Here is a 20,228-nt window from a genome sequence, read left to right as displayed (position 1 = left end):
CACTGGCATCACTCTGTGCAGTGGCGAGATGAGACGCCTGCATAACTTTTCTCTCCCAAATATTTAATTACTACAACATTTTTACTAATGGACAGCGAACGCAGCAATTACAGGCCTCAGTTGGGAAACAATAGCAAGCTAACCCAGCTAGCAAGCTGCCGTGGTAGCTAAGCTTGCTAAAAGCTATCTTGCGTGGTGCGTGTCTGGAGCCGCACTGAAAACGCCGAGGTATGTTGTTTAACCAACCTAGCTCTCCCTCTGGTCAGTTTGTTATGGCCTTATTTTTACACGTGCTCAGGAGAAGGGAAGTGATAAATGGGTGCATTCTAGATCGCGATATGAGCAAAAAGAAGAAACTTTCTAGACTTTATGGTGTCTGTAACTACCGTTAGCTAGCTTGCTAATATTAGCTAACTTCAAGCTAGCTAGCCAATGATTCGTGGGGAAAGAAAAGTTCGTTATGATTAGGTGGGGAAAGTAAGTAAGATAGTAATCTGGACACAACCGCATGAGGTAAAACATTCTAGTAGTCTATCGTGTGACTGAGCTTCATCGATATGGTAGCTGTCATGACATTAGGAACTAAGCTAGCAGAAAACTTGGCTACCTAATCTAATCTACCTACCTTGCTGTAATGTTGGATCTTTAACACCTCATTGCAGTAAATAAGATCTGTTAGAGTATAAATAACTACGTGCTCAGTCGGGACTGTTTTTGTGTTTGGGTAGTAGTTTCTCCCTTTCCTCAAACTGTCTGCAGGAGTACTGATTGTAACATGAAAGTTCACAATAGGTGACACCTGTTACCCCCCTCAGGTGCCTGCACCTGGTGTCAGCACCATGGATCAGGGGGATATGACAGACCAATCCACAGCAGTTTGTAGTCACCAGCTGTTCCACAACCAGGACCTGACTGTGGCAGAGCCAGGCCCAGGGCCCCAGCAGCCCAATGTTCTCATCATGTCCTCCTCAGACTCCAAATGGCACAGCAGCAGCACTGAAGGCACAGACCTGGTCATAACTGAAGAAGGGCTCAGTAACGGCACCTGCGAGGTCGAGACTATGGTAGCATCACACTGTGTCGGCGACAGTGGAGATGTTATTGCTGTCGGTGACCACCTTGCACTGAGCAATGACGGCATGTCAGAATTTTCCAACAGCGACCTCTCTCTGCCCGAGGTCTGCATCTCCACCAACAGCACTAGCTTTGAGGAAGATATGAACTATGAGGTCCAGCAAGCTTATAGGATATTCACTGGCTTTCTCCTGGACAAGCACAAAGGGATCACCAGCCCATTCCTGCATCCCATCGGCCACCTGGAGGCCCAGCATGGTATCGGAGGGGTCCGGGGTTGGGGCCAGGCTCAGCTCAGACAGTCCATGTGCCTGCGGCGGATGGAGGAGAAGTTTGTCAGCCAGGAGTATGAAACCATCACAGAGTTTGTTGCAGACTTCAGGCTGATGTTGGAGAACTGCTATCGCTACCACGGGGTGGACCACTGGATCTCCAAACAGGCCCAGAAGCTGGAAATCATGCTGGAGCAGAAGCTTACATTGCTGTCCAGGTGAACTACACTTTATCACACCTCAGAACAAAGCCCAGCGCTGACTGGTTTAACAGTTATGCCACTGAAATCACCAGAGCCCAAACGTTGTTTCATTTGTTTTAAGTTAATATTGCCTGGCAACAAATGCACTTACAGCAAAGGAAGCTTCAGACTCATTTATAAAATACACTTATTAAAATGGAATATAATTACCTCAATGCCAGTATTTTTATTACATTACAAATATTTTAATGGGAGAATGTGGTTCTGGTCAGTAGCACATTATGATGACACAGTCACCCTATTTCAAAAATATTGATCATATTTATTGATCAAAAATGTACTGATTTCCATGAAAGTCTTACAATAATTTAAAATAATCACATTTATTTATGTATGCATTTTGAATGGCTGTTTTGCTAACTGATTGTGTGAATGGTGTGGACATAATGTTTTCTTTTTACAACCTCAACAGCTCCTATGAAGCAATTTTACTCATACTACAATTCTTTCTTCTCCATCTATCTAACTAGGACCCTGCGAGAGAAGACAACCTTGGCCGTGACCTCTAAAGGTCGTTTTGGTGCAGAGGAGGAACGGGGTTCAGGGGGGACCTCCACCAGAAGGAGGCTGGCACCTCGTAGCCTGGCTACCATCACTGTTGGTGGGCATGAATCCGTCATGGTCCAGACCCTCCGGCTGGAAGAGCAGCAGAGAGCCAAGGAGGAGAAGAGGTGGGTGAATATGTGAGAGAGGATTAAAAGTTGCTGCCATAGTTCTGTCGCATGCTGATATATTACAAGAAATGTGTTAAACTTTGCTGTAAAATGCAAATACGTCCACCATCAACATCTGTTCTCTGGATTTCCAGGCAGCGTGAGCTGGAGAAGAAGGAGGCAGAGGAGATGTCAGCCAAGGAGGTGGAAGAGTGGGAACAGAGCTTGCTGTCACAGGCCGCCTCCCACACTGTGGACACCCTGTGGGAACTCCCTGCCATCGGGCACTTCCTCTGCCTGGCTCAGACCACCCTCAACCTCCCAGAGATCATCTTTTTTGAGCTGGAGCGCTGTCTGCTGATGCCCCGCTGCAACCTCTTCCTCTCCAAGATCATGTCCTCTCTACTCTCCCCGCCCCAGAGGAGGGCCACTCTGCACCGCCGGCCGGCCCTGCCCTACTGCCGCTGGGAGTTGGAGCTCAGGCAGCGGGTCCTGGGCTGGTATCGGGCTGTCGGTGCCTCACATGATCAGCCAGGCCGGGCCGAACAGCTGGGGCTCTGCCACCAGTTCTTCAGCATCCTAGGGGAGGTGAGTCCATTGGAGGAGACTCCCTTCCACCTGTTGCCCTTCTACCAGCGAGTGTGGCTTCTGAAGGGGCTGTGTGACAATGTGTATGAGACTCAGAAGGATGTGCAGGATGCTGTGCTGGCCCAGCCCATACATGAGTGTAGGGAGTCCATTTTGGGCTATGACAGCATGGAGAATGCCTATATACACTTTCCACATTTTTGTGGGGCAGACTTAAGGATCTACTGCCAGAGCCCCAGCATGCCCCCCGATTTCCCCTTCCCCCCTGTCTGGGTGAAGAGGATTGAAACAGAGGCAGGGACAGAGGGTGAGGAGTCGGATGGGATGAAGGATGAGAGGGAGAAAAGTGTTATGGAGTCTCCATGGAAACGGGGGGAGTCTGAAGACTGTGGGAAGGAGAGAGCAGAGAAACACAGGGTTTTTAATAGGGAAAATGGGGATAGGGAGGAGAATGAGGGGTTTAACTCATGGTCACTGAAGGAGGAGGAGTCTGATTCAGGATCCTCTGATGAAGGTGACTCCAGTGAAGACTCTAAATCCAACTTGAAAATTCGCACTAACTCCTTCTCTCTCAGAGGAAGTGGTGTGAAAACGAATTTGAAGGAAGAGACAGCAGAGTTGGAGCACCAGTCTAAGAGACTCGCATTAAAGCAGGAGCAGGGCTTGTCATTGGCCCCAGGGCGCACCATTAAGGCAGAGACCCAGGAGCCCTGTCTGAGTGTGGGAGAGCACAGCTACACAGGCAGGTCGCCGGCTCGCTCCAAGAACCCGGCCTCACCAGCCAGAGTGGCAGAGGTCAAAATGGAGGGAGGAAGTCCCAGCCAGGGGCACCAAGTGTCTTCCTGTTTAGAATGTTCTAGAAGCAACACTGGTAACGTTAAACCTGAACAACACGACTGCTGCTGTGGCACATCGGGGCTAGCAACACAGTTGTCATCTGAGAGCACTCAAAATTCGAGTGAAGAAAGGGTGAACGACAGAATCCGGACTAAAAAAAAAAGGCGTAAGAAAAAGCGGGAGAGGGAGCAGCTGCTGGGGGTGAAAGGGGAGCAGAGGCAGCTGCGGCATGCGGACAGGACGAGGCTGTGCCAGGCCCAGGCTGCCAAGTCTGCCGTGCAGAGAGTTGCCACCACAATCAAGAGAAAAGACAAGAGGAAAAAAAACAAGACAGGTGAGAAAAAGCTTTCAGTTCTACCCTGGCCACTTCAGTTCTACTGGCAGTACACTTAAGATGTAAGTAAATGTTGATTCATTGGCAAAATGCAGTATGGTATAGTTCCCTACAAATTTCACTATATTCTTCAAATTATTTACTTCATCATTATTATTATTATATTTATTATGATTAACAATTTGTTGGTTCGATCAATATCTCCTTGGTGAACATGTAAAAGGTCTAATCAAAACAAAATATAGACTTCCATTGTCTTCTTGACAGGAAAAAAGCTTGAATCTTCAAAGAAAATAAAAGAACCCCAAGTTGAGCCATCATTTAAGGTACTCACACTTATGGTGCAATATAATCCCTTACTTCTTCAGCAGGTAATTTATTGGTTGCTGTATTTGTAAATGTCATTCTTGTAAAGTCTAATTTTCTGATGCGTCTTGTAATATGTCTCTTGCCCTCTTTTGCTCCTTCTTCCTTTTTTCTGTCCATCTTTTTTCATCTCTGTTTTTCTTACTCTGTGTTTTCTCCTGTAGTTGGTATGCACCAGTCTTGAGGAGTTGCGGGAGCTGATCAGTAAGACAGAGGATGAGCTTGATGACCTGGAGAGCACCAAAAAAAGATCGGTTAGTGGCGATTACAGTTCTGTGCATTCAAGCTGATTCACCCATACTTCCCACAGAGCCACAGTTGAAATCAGTGGGTTCCTCACATTTTAATGTCAGTGACCTGACTGAGCAATTCTTTGTATTTTTGAACTGACAGGGCCGGTGGTACTTCAAGAGAGAAGCAGTGAAGGATCTGCACATCACTCTAATCAGACTACTGAACGAGCTCTCGCCCTGGGAGCCCAAACTTGTCAAGGCCTACCAAAGGAACAGGTACCGCTCATTTGAAATTATGAGATGACGCCTATATTATTATCTTATATCAAAAATTGTACTGTTATGATGATATTACTTAGTCTTGTACTGTTTTGGCACAGCTGAGCAGGACTCATTGTAGCTAGCAGCACAAATTTAGCACAAAGCAGAATTTTGCAGAATTTTGCAAAGAAAGATTTTGCTATTATGATTGTACTGCTACTTTGATTTTAGAACACTTTGTATTATTATTACTGGACTAGAAATCTTTACCTCCTCTATTTCTTCTTCTTCCCCTCTACCTCAGACTCCGTTTGAAGAAAGAATTTGACGATTTCAAGAAGCATCCAGACTACAATAACTTTGTACGTGAGGAGTGTGTTTCATCATCGTCAGACGATGAAGACAGTGTAGGAAAGGAGATGTGTTCACTCCTGGATCACTATAGCAGGGCTGAAGAGGAAGATCCAGAGCATGCCGTCCCCAGAGGCCTTTGGTCAGGAGGTAATCTAATTCAGTTACTCAGCCACTCATACCCATTCATCTAATCACTTTTTTTTCAATCAGGTTTTCAAACGTCATCAGTTTGATTAAATTAGATTACTGATTTTGTAACAGTATGATCAGCCAATCTCCAATCCATTCACCAGCTGAAATTATGCATTTTAGCTGGACTTTCTATCAACAATGGCACATTATTTAAAAGTGCACAGCAAGCAAACATAGTGAAATTTCAATATAGCACTGTGTGTAACAGATTGGTCTTATGGCTGAATGATGATGGCCTCACCATTTGTAAGTAAATCATAGTTTGTAACCAAAAATTGTTATTACATGTTAGTGTGTGCTTGACGACTGATTTGTTTTGTCACCTCTTTCCACTGGTATTGCATGGAAAATGTTTTCATTGAAGCAGCATAGGTGACAGACATGTGACTCAAGTCATTTGGTCCAAGTCTCAAGCAAGTCCCAAGTCATTTTTTCTTGGGCAAGTCAAGTCACAGGTTATGTCAAGTCCTTAGTTAAGGCAAGTCAAGTCCCAAGTCAAGTCACTTTTTTTTCTTTCTTTTTTTTAAAGTTGGCAAGCTACGGAGTTGTGAGAGAACAGATTGTATCTGGCTAACGTTAGCTAACATCAGCCCTCACAGACACTTACCGATCCAAATGAGTCTTCAAATGACGAACAAAGTTTGATGTTGTAGTCTGGCTGTCAGAAATCTTACTTTCTTTGATGAGCAGGTCTTGCATTCAGCAGTTCGCCTTTTTCCTTCACATGTGAAATTTTTGAATCTGAAAGTGATGACTCTTGGCACAGTTGTGGCCGCCATGATGATGATGATCTGATCTGATCCATAGACCGTATAAAGATCTGATCATACTGTGTGTGTGTGTAACCACCAGAAATACGAAATAGTCTAGAGCGGGAGGGTGTAACGACTAACTAGTGCTTCTCGTTGAAAGAAATGCATACCGGGTAACGTTACACACTACAGACACTTGTAATGTGAACATTGACAACGTTGAACATTTTAATATTTTATATTTAATATTTAAACTGAAAACATAAAATGAACACAAACAAGTCATTCGCGTCATCACGTCTCAAGTGAAGTCACGAGTCTTTAACTTCCGAGTCGAGTCTCAAGTCATTTATTTTCTGTCAAGTCAAGTTGCAAGTCATCAAAACAGTGACTCCAGTCCGAGTCACAATGACTCCAGTCCACATCTCTGATAGGTGATGCCTTCTGTTCTATACATTAAACTGTTTCTAATCATATAGGCTATGAAATACATAAAACAGTGTCAGAAATGAATATATAGTATGTGAGCTGTCAGTTTATTTATAAATGAAAATAGCAAATTAAAGCAATAATGAAACACTCTCAAAATGCTCTGTTCGGAAAGGACCAAAAAGAAATGGCAACATTTCTCTGAAATCAAAAACAGCAAGGTTACTTAAAGAACGTATGGGTCCATTCTCTATTTAAAAAATAAAAAGCTGGTATTCAACTAATGGCACAAGCAAAAAAAATGAATTGGAGGCCTAAACTGTGACCTGGTAGATGACCTATTTAGAATGTCTATTGGCCGATTGATCGGTGCATCCTAACATCTGTGTTCAATATTTTCACAGCAAGCAACAGGCAGTTTTTGGCTGAGTCTGCTGGAGGCAGCATGGTGACCTACCTTACCCCCAACCACCTAAAACACCCTCTGGGCAGCACAGACGAGGACCTCAGTCTGTTGCCAAGAGGCCAGACAGGCTGTAACAGCATTACTTCTACTCCTGACTCTGGACCAGAGTCTAAATCTGAACTAGACCGAACAAACCAATCCAGGGAGTCAAACTCAGCATGGGCAACAGCGGTGTCAGCCCAGGCTTCACTGGGACCCGGACCCAGACCCATCATCCTCCACCCTACCATCGGACTACCTAAGGGCTACACGCCCATCCCCACCCTGCTGGCTAAGAGTGTGGGAAACAAAGTGACCTTAATGAAACGGCCTGCTGACTACCTGGGGGTCAGCAGTGTTGTTAGGCAGAGCAAAGGGCGGGTAGTCTCCCTGCCTAGCTCTGCTGTGGCCACCACAAAACCTTCAAAAGCACAAAGTTCTCCATCTAAATCTCAGAACTCTCAACAAATGCAGACACAAGGACCACAACAGGCACAAGCACTTAAACAGCCAGTAATAGCCACAATGACAGCAGCTCTTCCTAAACCCCCACAGGCCAAACCGACTCAGACAGTACCAAAAAATCCAGTCCAAGTGGTGTATAAGGTACCTGAGGGGCTGGGTCACCTCCTAAGGAAAGACAGCAGCAGCCCAGTGAAGATCTCTGTTCAGCCCATTGTGGACCAGAACACGGGAGAGAAGATCATGCAGCAAGTAGTGATTCTGCCTTCTAACCTTCTCATTCAGAAAACTGAAGAAAAGGTGTGTTCCCACAATCAACAACAACAGTCTAAGGGCATCCAATCCCCTGTTTCTAAAGTGGCTGGGCCCTTATGTATGTCCACCAATGTGCCTGGGTTTACCATTCCAGATAACAGAATCCCTGTTCAGCAGGTGGCTCCCTTAAATGATGCCAGGACGGTGAGGACCCCATCTCCCTCCGTTTCCCCTCGTCTGCAGCAGGGACCCCTAAACACAGCAGGCTTCAAGGGGGCACAAGCCTGCAGTCCCAGAGCTAGCACTCCACAGAGTGTCATGCCAAACCACTTGCCCATCACAACTCCTACCAGTGCAGTTTCTACCGATCCTGTTAAGCCTACAGACCCTAAGCAGGAACTGAAAACTGTGTGTATCCGTGACTCCCAATCCATTCTCGTCACAACTAGAGGAGGCAACACGGGCATAGTCAAAGTCCAGACATCCTCGGACCAGAATGCACTTGGTTCTTTGCCCACCAATCCAGTCATTACCATCTCGCCTCAGTTCAAAGCCTTTCTAGTGTCCAAGACTTCCCCTCCTCTTTCTCCTTCTGCTCCCTCTCAGACTTCTTCTTGCACAATCCCAACAGCGACAAGTATCTCAGCAACCCAGCCTCAGAAACAGACCCCTTCAGTATTAAAGTCCCCTTCAACTGTCACAGCTCCCAAGCTCACTGCAGTCACTGGCAGCATTCCCTTTGCAGGCCTAGGAGGCCAGACTGCAGGCACTACCGTAACCTTAAGTCAAGGCTACAACATGTCAGCTGGATCTACAGTAGCAACAAAGATAGGACAAGCAACACAGAATACCATTGCTGGTTCTCATTCACTGGTAAAAAGCACTGTGATTGTCCCGTCACTGGGTGGTTCTGGTGTTCCCCAAGTTCCCACACAGGCACAGTTTATCAGCAAGCCTGGTGTGAAACGGGCCAGTACAGATGAGAGGTCCCAAGTTACTAAATTCATCCTGGTCACTCCTTCTTCTTCCTCCTCCTCCACAAATGCAGCTGTACCAAAAGTCACTTCCTCTTCCGCAACATCACTAACTGGTTCAAGAGTCATGTTCATCAGCCAGCCCACAGCGGCATCATCCACCACCACCTCCACAGGAAGCATTCCAAAGCAGGCGCTAGCAACAGCGGCTAGTGGACAACCACTGGCCACATCATTATCAAGTGAAGCGTTGAAGATAGGCTTAAACCTTGGCCAATCTGTTGGCACTATAAACTCAGAAGCATTGTCCAAGGTCAAGAATATCACCCTGCCCTCAGGTGGGTTGGTTTGTTTTTCCCCATTTAGCTGTGTTCCTCACTACTTATGCTGTGACTGGTACTTTTAAATGTGGATTGAGAAATGAGCAGATAGTTACAATATGCAACTTTTTGACATTTAAATAAGATTAAATAAATAGGATATCATACCTTATCAGTCTGTGTGTTACACATTGTGTACATGCGTAAATCCCCCCGCCTGAAATTGCCTTTTCAATTATGTTTGGGACACTTTTGGGTGTATACAATTTGCTGTGGGCGTGGCCAGTGGTGGACTTGGTGAAACAAGGCTAAACGTGAGGAAGAATATAACTGTTGAAAAACAGGTGAATATCATTACTGTTCTTTAATTGCCAATTCCCTGCATTTGTTGTCTCCTTCAACGCCTGTGGTGGCTTTACAGACGGCGGTTCCCTCAGTGTCAGGCTAGATGCTGTTTCAGGTAGATGGCTCATCAAGATGAGTGACAAGTGTTGGTGCGGGAACTTGACCAACTGAGGGGGAGAAGGGCATGATATACTCCTGTCTCAAGATAAAGTTGCATATTGTAGCTTTAATCTATGACATTAAATTGACTTCTTATTATGCTTGCTGTTGTTGAGGATTGACACACAAATAAACATCTCCATCTTGTGTGTCTGCAGGTGTTCAAATCCAATTGTCAGGGCGGACGACGAGCCTTGGACAGACCATTGGTGCCCTGTCACATTCTCCTACTAAAAGCACACCAGTGTCTGTCTCTGAGATGGGCCCTTTAGCAGCCACATCCACTGGACTGGTCCTGGTCAAGAGTTCTACTATGGTCAGTAGCAGTCCTGCCCAGCTTGCCTCTCCCTCTCCGCTGACCACCAGTTCTAACCTCCAGGGTATCTCCTCCTTCAGCATGATCACTCAGCCAGGCTCTCCCACATCCACATCTACTGCTGTCACTCCGCCGGTAGGATGCATCATCAGGAAAGACCTCGGTCTAACCAGAGGCCTACTTTCCAGCCACCCTCCCGCTCAAGTCACTACTACTGCACAGAGTAGCCCAGCACAAACCACCATGCCCACCCTGGTCCACCAGTCCCCAAATTTCCTAAGTGGCACTGGCACTGAAGCCCCCCCAGTCATATCTTCCTCCCAACTTGCTCCCATTAACACTCGAACACCCGCCTCCTTGGTAAAGCCTGCTAGTGTCGCTGGTAAGACCAACCCTTTCTCGGCTACAACCACCACAACCCCATTTACCTCCTCTGGTACCGGCACAATCCAGCAGAGGATAGTCATTAACACCACCACACCCCTTGCTGCTGGCACACAGATCCTCCTCAACAACACACGCTTTGTGGTCCCTCCCCAGGGTTTGGGCCCAGGCAGCCATGTCCTCATCATCTCCAGCCCTGCACCACAAGTGCCTAGTACCAGTGCTACCACCACTGCAGCAGCAGCACTCCCTCCAGGGGCCAGCCCAGCTACTGTAGCCCCCCGAGCACCAGCGTTACCCCGATCACCCCCAGCCAGGCTGCCTGGTGTGCCATCCATAAGTTCTCCTGTTGTAGCATGCACACCTGCTGTTGTTTCACCTGTACTAGCAACTACTCCCAATGTCACGCCCGCCCAGCTAGCAGGAACACCTGCCCTGGGCTCACCATTGTTACCTAGTACAACAAATGTAGTGTCGGCTCTGCCACGGTTACCAGCTCCCCAAGCTGGTAATGTTGCATCACCTGTTTCAGGTACACCCACCCTGGTCTCGGCCCCACCTAGGTTAGGTAGCACACCGGCCCTAGTTTCACCAGTGATAACTGGTACACCAGCCCTTGGCTCAGCACCAACTTCAGCAAGGTTACCTGCTGGCACACCTACGCGAGCCCAGTGTTCACCTGGTACATCCACCCTCTCACCCGCCCTAGCTCTTCCCTTGGCCAGGTTCTCAACACCTCCTTCATCCTCACCTGTTTTACCCACCACATCTGCTGTTGCCCTGCCCAGCCCGGTCATGCCAGCTCTAGCCCCTCTCCCCTCAGCCATAGCCCAGCCGTCAGCTGTGTTCGCAGGCACAACAGGTTTGCATTTCACTCCCCCTGCCCAGCAAGTTGTATCAGTGGCCGCCCTGGGCCCAGGCATACAGCCCCAGCAGACAGCACTTAGGATCCCAGCACCTTCCACTACACTGCAGGCTTCACTGCACACAGGACTAAGCAACACATCAATCAAACAGGTCGCAGCAGTCATGCAACCAGTACTTGGTGGCACACGGACACAAGTATTGCCAACAGTGGCTGTCCCACCAATTGTAAGCATGGTGTCCAGGATGCAGACGCTGCCCGTTGCTACGGTTCCACCTATTGGAGGCGCTGTTAACAGCTTCCAAGCATCTCCTGTGGCAACCACGCCTCCATCTAGCAGCACTGTAATAATGACTCCAGCTCAACCAATCAGAGCACTGAAGACAAACGAGACCTTCCACCAACCTGTTGTTCTGACCAATCAAGCACTGGGAAAGCCCTCTCTGCAGACCTCTGCCTCAGGTAAGCATACCAATGTAGCATCCAAGCTACTTGTTAGTCCGGATGGTGCTGTTTTGAACACAGTTCAGTGCCCAGTCAACCCGACAACCTGCCCCAGACCAGTGGCAACACTGGTGGTCTCCCCTAGCAGTTCCACTGGAGCATTGCCCACCGCCCACACAAATAATTCCTCTTTACAGCCTTCACAGGCAGACACAAGTGAACCAATGAACTGAGACCATGAGCCAGCTAATGTGATGACTTGGTCAGACACCACTGATATTTCAGCTGCTTAGTTTTGTCAGGGCTTGTAACCATTGCTTCTAGTGCTCTTGGGGTTAGTCAAGAAACTGCTTTTCAGCTGTAGTTTGACTCGTAACTTAAATTTGTCAAAGCTATGGTAGGTTAAACCCTATGGTTAGGTCATATTGTAGGTAAACTGTATGCTCAATCAAACATAGCAGACTGGAAATGTATACTGTGATGGTTTTCTGAAGTGAAAACTATTGGGGTTGCCCTCAGATGAATGTTGCGGACTCTTGATTTGTATTTTATTTTTTTTAACGTCATGGCCAGTAATAAGAAATGTAAGAAATCAGTAGAATGGGATGGTAGATAAAATGGATTTCAGCTGAAAGTTTTTGTAATACTTTTCAATGCTATTAGATACTGCTTCAAGAAATATTTATTGGAATTGTATTGATTGGTACAACAACTTGCTCTACTTTATCTGTCAGTTTGAACAATACAACTGTCCAGATTCTGTAACATTGTCCTTTTTTCAACCAGTAACTGTTTGAAAACTACATTTTACATTTTAGAAATATAAACTAATAGATCAATTTGTACTACATGTTTGAGCCCATATAAAATGTTTTGAAGTCACATTTATTTATTTTTACCATATAGATTTTTCAAAAATATTTAGTAGGTACATTTTCATTGGACAAATGTGGACATTACTGCATGGAAATAAACAATGCGACTGTCCCCGACAAGTTTTGTTTGGGCTGCTTCCTTCTAGGCTTGTTCTTTGTGAAATCTGTTTTTGATTGTTTATTGAAATAACCAATATACATTGTGTGCATACACTGGAAAAACATTTACAGACTTTTCAAAATGAGTGATAAAATTATTGTACTCGATGCTATGCACAAGTAATAGGCATTGGGTGATTACTAACAGTCACAGAGGGCATCGCATCAAGCAATATGTTAGTATAATTATAAAATGAAAAAAGGTTGATAATGAAATTGATATCAACAGACAGCATATGAAGTTCAGAGTTTGATATACAGTTTGCTTCTCTTCTTCAGGGGCCGTCAGGGGGAATAGGGAGGAGGCAGTGGCCCTGAGGAAATCTTCTCATAGGCAGGAGGGGCATTAGGAACCTGCAACAGGAAGGAGACATTAAATATTCATAAGATTAACTTTTACTGAAACTATGGTAACTGCTGCAATGGAGATTGTTGTTATTGTTCATTGATTTTGTGCTTTTTCAACAGCATCTCTCATATGAGAAGGTGCTGATTTGCCCCCCCTCCTCTCCCCCCAACACACACACACACACACAATGGGAATTGTGTGTGGGTTTTTAATCCCCACCTCTAGTCTGGTGACATAATAATCTTTTTTGCAGGCATCCATTGCATCAGCCTCACGTGCTCCACACTGTGGTCAGAGACCCCAGGCTTTGTTTTGAACAACTACCCTCTGTACTGGGTTTTGGAAACACTAGTTTGTTGTTCATTGTTGAAGTATTGAAATGAAATCTTTTTTAAAGAAGTGAAGAAATAACTACTTCCAATGCCCAATTTACTATCACCCACTCTTGCCTAACTTTAAAAACGCCTGTGTCAGAGAAAGGGAAGTCATGGGGTGTCTGCCTGTCCCTCACCGCAGGTCGGAGGCTGCCGAAGTCAGTAAGAGCCATCTTGTTATCTGCCGAGGTTCCTGCCTCACTGTACTGGCCTCCTGTGTAGCCTGGTGACCCCGGTCTGGGGTTCTGCAGAGAAAGAGATGTGTGAAAACGAGAGAGATGCAGATGCAAAAGCGTGACAATACAGAGTGTGTGAAAACGAGACATAAGAGAGAAGCAGAGTGAAAAGAAAAATACAAAAAGGAAGATAAATCTTTGAAGTAGCTGAATAAAGTATCGTCTCATTCTGTTATAAATATGCAACATCATATCGATTGATGTGTCCCTACAGTGGAAGTGTGGAAATCACTATACCATGCAAGATTATTTTTAGTGGTAGCACTGGTACTAGGCACTTGACCTAAAGCATTTTATCACAAAAAGTATATTGGTATGATAGTATGATTATTTCACTGTAAGTCTAGAGCCATGATGATCTTTGTGCTGTGATGCTTGAAAGAAACCCAGATTGCCCCTGGTCCTTATAACCTGACTTTGAAAACTGGCTTCAGGGGACTTGGTTAAAGTTTGATTACAGGATGTACAAAGAAGGTGGTCTTACCCTGATTATTTTGTATCCATTCCTCCTCCTGAAGTACCAGCAGCCCAGGATGAAGAGAGCTGCCAGGATGATCACCAGCAGAGTTACGCCCACTGCCCTGTGGTACACAACACAGTTCAAAGAAAATAACTGTTGATCAACAGATGGAATGAAATCAGAAACTCTGCAAATATAATCACGTTGAGCTGAATAATTTTAAGAGACTGGATTTTAATTGATGTGAACTTAGTGTTGTGTTATGAGCAGTTGTAAATAAATACAAGGGTAAACTATGACCTCCAGTCGGTCACCATAGTATGGTAAACAACCACCAAAAGAAACAAAAAACAATTACACTTTCAGAAATGCATTAGGTTATGGCTTTTTCTCTGAAAAATACCATATCTATTTGTCAAATAGACTTATATCAGGCTAAACAGGTGGTAAACTCTATTATGCAACCGAAAAAGTGGGGAAACCCGAGTTCAGTTCGGGTATTATGAAATTAAATAAAACCACGTACTCCTCAGCTCTGACGGATCCACCACGCCTGCTGGCAAAATAAATGTTGAAGTCCCCACGAGGCATCCCGTCCGTACGATTACACGGCATCCACCTGAAAGTCAATAGGAAAATCCTTACTAAACTCTGTACAATGTATTGACATAATATAGTGGCTGGGTTACATTTTTATAGGCCTCCCTTTTTCCAGGGGACTTAAATCCCCCTTTTCCCCCTTTACAACTGCAGTGACTAATCTTAATCTATGCGTGGATTTTTTGCTTTTATGTTTTGCCTTTGAATATTTTAGTTGCAGCTAGCAAAGCAACTCAATCTAGCTGTAGACTGCTATTGAGCTGATAGAGCTACCAAAGCAGTTTTGTTTCACAGATGTGGAATTTACAAAGTTTTCCCCAATGCTAACTAAACATTTGGGCTAACAGGCTACTTTATGATCTATACTGAAAGACAGCTATCCTACTGGAGCAAAGCTGCCTCGTAGAGTGGATCTGTTCTTCCTGACAATAAATTGGGTTAAAGATGTAGTTATCCTGGACTGTAACTTCAATTACAGCAACAGTTGATGCTGCACACCTTGGTGCTGTGAGACAGCATCTGTACTTTTGTTTTCTGTTAGTAGCCTAACAGTTGATTCGGATAATTGATCCCCATTTCAGCCTACAATAATGGAATTTTATGGTAATGTGAAATAACAGTAGCCCATAATACTAAAGAAACACATTTACACAATATATAAACATCCAACAGTAAATTAGGCCTATGTCAGGGAATTCTCTGTTAGAAAAAAAAGGCCATCTTACCCAAATTAGATAATTAGATTGCGGAGAACAGCTCCTCTGACTGGGTCTCCTTCTTCAAAGTGCTGGTCCTCAGTTCACTGGTTTTTCCCTGCTGAAATATCCAGAGCCTCAGTCTGCAGGAGAGCAGTGAGGGGCAGGAAACTCTCATGACCGTCACGGGTTACAGGCTCATGGTTAAATCTATTGAAGCGGAGTAATTAGCGTGAAACCCCGCGGTCCTTAACGCAAAACTATTATCCACTCGTGAAACTACAAGAGTCAGCTGCTGGCTTTCCTTCAACCCTCTAAGCCACAGCACAGGCTACAAGCTTCCATTAAATTCATCACAGGAACATGACTTTAAAAACTAACTTGTACAAGAATACCCTGATGAAAAAGAACTAGGCCTATACAACATTTTTACAACAATACTATACAAATATCACAGCAGGCCCCCATTGGAAGATATATAAATAGGGGGAAAATAAAGTTAAGTCACTCACAGTTGAGTAGCCAACCACAGCACACTACAAGCCCCAATAGGCCTATTATATTATATTATATTATATTATAATGGCATCATATGGTGAACATAAACGCCACAAAATAGCATGAGGTCCCTATAAACTCATTATCAAGTACCACAGACACAATTCAAGTCCGTATGGGAACACTACAGTGATTTTTCACTAGTGTAGCATTAAAAAATTTGAGGTAATTATTTGGATATTAATTGAGAACTCAATGTAGACATGTTTATAGATATGAATAAATATACTGGATTGCTTTTCTTGAGGGCTACAGTGTGTTCAAAAGATTATTGTCATGTAAACAGATGAATATACTACTTGATATGATAAAACTGATATCATATAGATATCAGCATAAAAAGTTGGGTAAACTTTATATCTGTCTTTCACTGTCCCTATAGGCTACCATGTATGTCAGTATGTAAAAACTCTGTAGTAGACTATAAGTTGTCAATATGTTTCTGCACCAGTGTCACCAAAACAAACTCCTGTACTTTTACTGTGATTGGCGATTGAAGTGATTCTAATTCTGATTTCAGTTTAATTGATAAAAGGGTTGGGTAACTGAGTTAAGGTGTGTTTATCCTCCACTACACCTCTAGTCCTCCAGAGTCACATGCACCCCTGATTAAACAACAACAAAAAAGTTATACAGGCTGTAACAGCCATACAGCATAAGTAATGGATGTATGCACAGCACAATGTAAAAAAAAAAAAAAAGCTGCTTTATCCAAATGCAATTAATTGTGTAGATAAAAACATTTTTTTTAATGTGTAATTGATAACATATTTTAATGTACTGGCAGTGGAGTGGCTTCATGTTTTATCTTCTACGAATTAGATCCTCTGTTCCCTGGTTTCTAGCTTTGGGAGAGACGTGTTTATGTTCAGAAATATTGACTGAAAAGTCCATATTTATCAGAATAACATACATGAATTCTTCTTTCTTTGGCTGTTTCAGTCAGCCTGCAGGTCATCAGACTCTTGCTATTTTCTTTTTAGATGTTCAGTGATATTCATTCTTTTCTGAATGGCTCTTGTGTGGCATATCAGGATTTAGATTTTGTTATATTTTACTTTGAGATATAAATTACATGGCTTACTAATGGATATACAATATGATATTTTCTGGCTCTGTGGGAGTAAAATAACTAATAAAACTATCACTCACTCTGCTTTTGTTATAGATAATAAGATACATAAAGGGAGATTCTCACTTCTTCTAAAAGTTAACAAATTAGCCATTATAAATTCAGTCCTGAACTGACTCTATCCTGTGTAGTTAGGTATAAGGCTAATTTACTACCTACAAAACCTAAACAATTGTCAAACATCCAGTCCACATGATACTAGCATCAAAAGCCAGAGTCTTTCCTGAAAACCCTGACATGTATTCAAATATACAGGAGGCTGCTATTGAGAATAGTAGGAGAATCTCAAATATTTTCTATGCACAGTCATCAGCCTGTGGGCGTTTTTTCTTATAGCCTTCTGTCTTTTTAGCTCATCTTTATCAATGATAAAGTTGTTCTAAAACTTATACCTTTCATATTCAGTACTTAATTTGTTCCAGTCAGTTGTGCCTATAGCTTCAAGACACACTCAGTACAGCACAGGCTGGAATTGGCCCATCATAGAGCCGTATCACCTCTGGTCTTTCAACAAGCGGTGGATTTTCAAAACAAGAGACACAAAGTCAAGTCTTGCTGAATAATGGACAACTCTCTCTTGCTCAAAATGATTAGAAATAATGCATGTTATAAATAAGTAAAAGCTAAACCTTCACTGTTCAGATGTCATCCTTCCCTAGTGTAAACTCACTTGTCGACTTCACAATCTTTAGCTTTGCAACAAATAATGAAGTCACCTTCAACAGATTCTATTCTATATCAGAGTAAACACAAAAGTAAAGACCACCCATCCTTGACATGAACCTGACCTTTGCCCATTGCCTTAGGCCTCCACAGCAGATATGATGATTAGGGCACAGTGCTAATTTGATATTGTATGTAATGAGTGTAACCACAGCTAAAGTTAATGATACAACAAAATGAAAAATTTTAAATTTAATTGCTGTACCCAATCACCCAGTAGTTCAAGAGGAGAAAGGCCAAAGTGTCATTGCAAATTAAAACATAAAAATCTGTTTTGGGGTATAATATTTATGATCATAATCTCTTAACAAGCTTGACCTATTGGATGGGGGAGCTCATTTCCTAAAAGACTGGTCGTATTGTTTAGCTGCATGTAGCTAGTATCACTTTGAACCTGGTGCCTTTGAGGAACTATATAAAATGCAGTCTGGTAGGCCAGTGTCTCACCCAATTGTTCATATTTTAGCAGTGACAGAATATCACTGAAGTGTGTGCTCTCATGTATGATCACTATAGTTAGGGACAATTCTATTTTTTAAGAGGAACTCCTGCAGGTTATCAGCACTTCTCCAAAACTTTATCAACTAGAGCTAGCCAGCTAACTGTGGCTGACATTCCTTCACGTCAAATAAAGTTTAGTCAAGTGATATGAGGTTTTTAACACCATGCATTCACTAAATTAAACAGGCAAGGTCTGTGGCTATCAAAAAGTATGTAAAGTGAGGCGTGTCAGCCTTGTAGGAGGCTGCTGTCTCACCTGACAGACTTTACTGAGGGAACAAAAAGCCCCCTGACATCTGGCATTCATCTTTCTCTCTACACTGAACTGAAGTGAGACTTCACTTGCAGCAATCATCGTATTAAAACACGCTGGCAATAGCGCTTTAACGTTGTCAGTATTTCCACGTGATTTTTTTTTTTTTTTGAGTCACGATTTGGAAACAGCTTCTAAACTGAGTGAAATGGAAGTTGTCCTAAAGTGTAACATCTGAGTTTTACATGCAAAACGTTGTTCTTGAGAATACGACGAGTAAGGTCATGCTCTTTATTCTGCAGAAATATTCCCTTAAATTCACTGGGCTCTGTGGGTCGCTATCTGGTCGTAGGTGATGCTGAGTGGAGAGAGCAGAGAAGTTTAGTTTTTTCTTTTAGCGACATCTGGCGTCGTTGGCAGGCAATGCGTGGCATTTTGGGTGGTTTTCTGTGGCCTCTTATTTATGGTACTAAAACCACCCAGTATTTGGGGGCTATTAGACAAAAATCTCCGCTCAACGAAATCATTTTGACTTTATGTAGTTGATGTCCAGTGCATAAGCTGATAGCTCAATGGAAGGTTACAGTTTTTCTCATTTGTTTACACACTGGATGACCTGCAAAAACCTGACATTCATGTTCCAAGAACATTGTAACAAGAACATTTTCTGACTGTTCACTTAGTTTGCAATTCTAGATCACATCTTCTGCAAAACGCGACACACAATTGTGCACAGTCTTCAAAAGTAAAATTGACACATTGTTTTCACAAGGAAAGCACTGCCAAAAAGCGACACACTCCTCCCTACACCCCTCTTTTCACAATATGGACACATACTGTATAGAACAAAGTATTATTAGATATATAGCCTTTTTTTTTTTTTTTAGAATCTTTAAAATTAAGTTGGGCTTTTATATATGCAGCTGTAAGAGCCATTCTAGGGGAAAAGATATTTTGATATATTTGTAATTTGTATATTTGAAATAATGTTTATAGATTGACATTAGATTTCCTGTAGTTTCTTATGTAGGCCTATAGCCTAATAGAGTTGAAATGCTCCTTTACATTGATGTCACCATCATTAGACTCAGTTGGAGTGAGAAAGTCCACGGAGCAACACAGTCTTTTGACCGAGAGAAAATGATTGCCAATTGATGAATCTTGTTAGTCTGTAACTGTTTTGTTTTTCCACTAAACGTTCTAAATGGAGTTATGTTCTCTCGAGATTTATACGTGTCAGACTCATTGCTTTTTGCATGGACTTTACCCAGTAGTTGCACATTTTGAAACACTGAAGGAGTGCTGCTACAGCAGTCATACAATTTAATTCAAAATATAATAATAAACACCCCCCCATCACTTTCACATCTCGGCAACTTGGGGATAAGAGAAAATCCTGATTATTATCGGGATTTATTTAACCCCCTTGTTCATATCATTCATGTGTGCTCAATTTGTAATTCTGACAGCACAAGGCAGCATGATGTTCATTTGTAGACCAAAGGTTTGAAACAATTAAAACACATGTAAATTACACTAAATATTATACACGGTTATGTGTACCATATACCAATCTAGCAGTGCAAACAATGACCAAGTTTACACACACGCATGATTGCTTACATGCTTATAGCAGTCCATCATATCCAATGATGTTGTCCACTACTACTTGTTGTGTGTTTTCTGATGGCTGTAAAGTCCGATGAGTGATGCACACTGTTTAGGTTTGGCCAAAA

The 20,228-nt window shown here is 43.3% G+C and overlaps 2 protein-coding genes across 2 annotated transcripts; one reads left to right on the top strand and one right to left on the bottom strand.

Annotated features, from left to right (window-relative positions):
- Positions 1-820: 820 nt before the first annotated feature.
- On the top strand, positions 821-11,810 carry LOC139646348 (uncharacterized bromodomain-containing protein 10). The gene is made up of 9 exons (XM_071522362.1): positions 821-1,564; positions 2,080-2,280; positions 2,418-4,021; positions 4,289-4,347; positions 4,552-4,641; positions 4,781-4,896; positions 5,186-5,382; positions 7,013-9,082; positions 9,727-11,810. Exons 1-9 carry the CDS (start codon positions 840-842, stop codon positions 11,808-11,810), a joined length of 7,146 nt encoding a protein of 2,381 aa, XP_071378463.1. The 5' UTR covers positions 821-839.
- A 1,066-nt stretch (positions 11,811-12,876) lies between these two features.
- mlana (melan-A) lies at positions 12,877-15,456 on the bottom strand. The gene is made up of 5 exons (XM_071522363.1): positions 15,356-15,456; positions 14,557-14,649; positions 14,055-14,151; positions 13,472-13,579; positions 12,877-12,965 (listed from the first exon to the last, which is right to left on the bottom strand). The coding sequence occupies exons 2-5, from the start codon at positions 14,643-14,645 to the stop codon at positions 12,897-12,899; spliced, it is 363 nt and encodes a 120-aa protein (XP_071378464.1). The 5' UTR covers positions 14,646-14,649; positions 15,356-15,456; the 3' UTR covers positions 12,877-12,896.
- Positions 15,457-20,228: the final 4,772 nt, after the last annotated feature.

The sequence above is a fragment of the Centroberyx affinis genome, unplaced genomic scaffold, assembly GCF_046629955.1.
Source record: "Centroberyx affinis isolate AG114_WGS23_722 - 3 ecotype Tasmania unplaced genomic scaffold, CSIRO-AGI_Caff_v1 ptg000977l_1, whole genome shotgun sequence".
Taxonomy (NCBI): domain Eukaryota; kingdom Metazoa; phylum Chordata; class Actinopteri; order Beryciformes; family Berycidae; genus Centroberyx; species Centroberyx affinis.
This window is presented reverse-complemented; position numbering and strand designations above follow the sequence as displayed.

Bases quoted from the DNA above. Each gene is read 5' to 3' on its own strand.
- LOC139646348 (XM_071522362.1), top strand. From the start codon at position 840: ATGGATCAGGGGGATATGACAGACCAATCCACAGCAGTTTGTAGTCAC. The intron at 2,281-2,417 runs GTGGGTGAATAT...CTGGATTTCCAG, and splicing joins AGAGCCAAGGAGGAGAAGAG to GCAGCGTGAGCTGGAGAAGA. The intron at 9,083-9,726 runs GTGGGTTGGTTT...GTGTGTCTGCAG, and splicing joins GAATATCACCCTGCCCTCAG to GTGTTCAAATCCAATTGTCA.
- mlana (XM_071522363.1), bottom strand. From the start codon at position 14,645: ATGCCGTGTAATCGTACGGACGGGATGCCTCGTGGGGACTTCAACATT. The intron at 14,152-14,556 runs GTACGTGGTTTT...TGTGTACCACAG, and splicing joins GGATCCGTCAGAGCTGAGGA to GGCAGTGGGCGTAACTCTGC. The intron at 12,966-13,471 runs GTGAGGGACAGG...TTCCTGTTGCAG, and splicing joins TCGGCAGCCTCCGACCTGCG to GTTCCTAATGCCCCTCCTGC.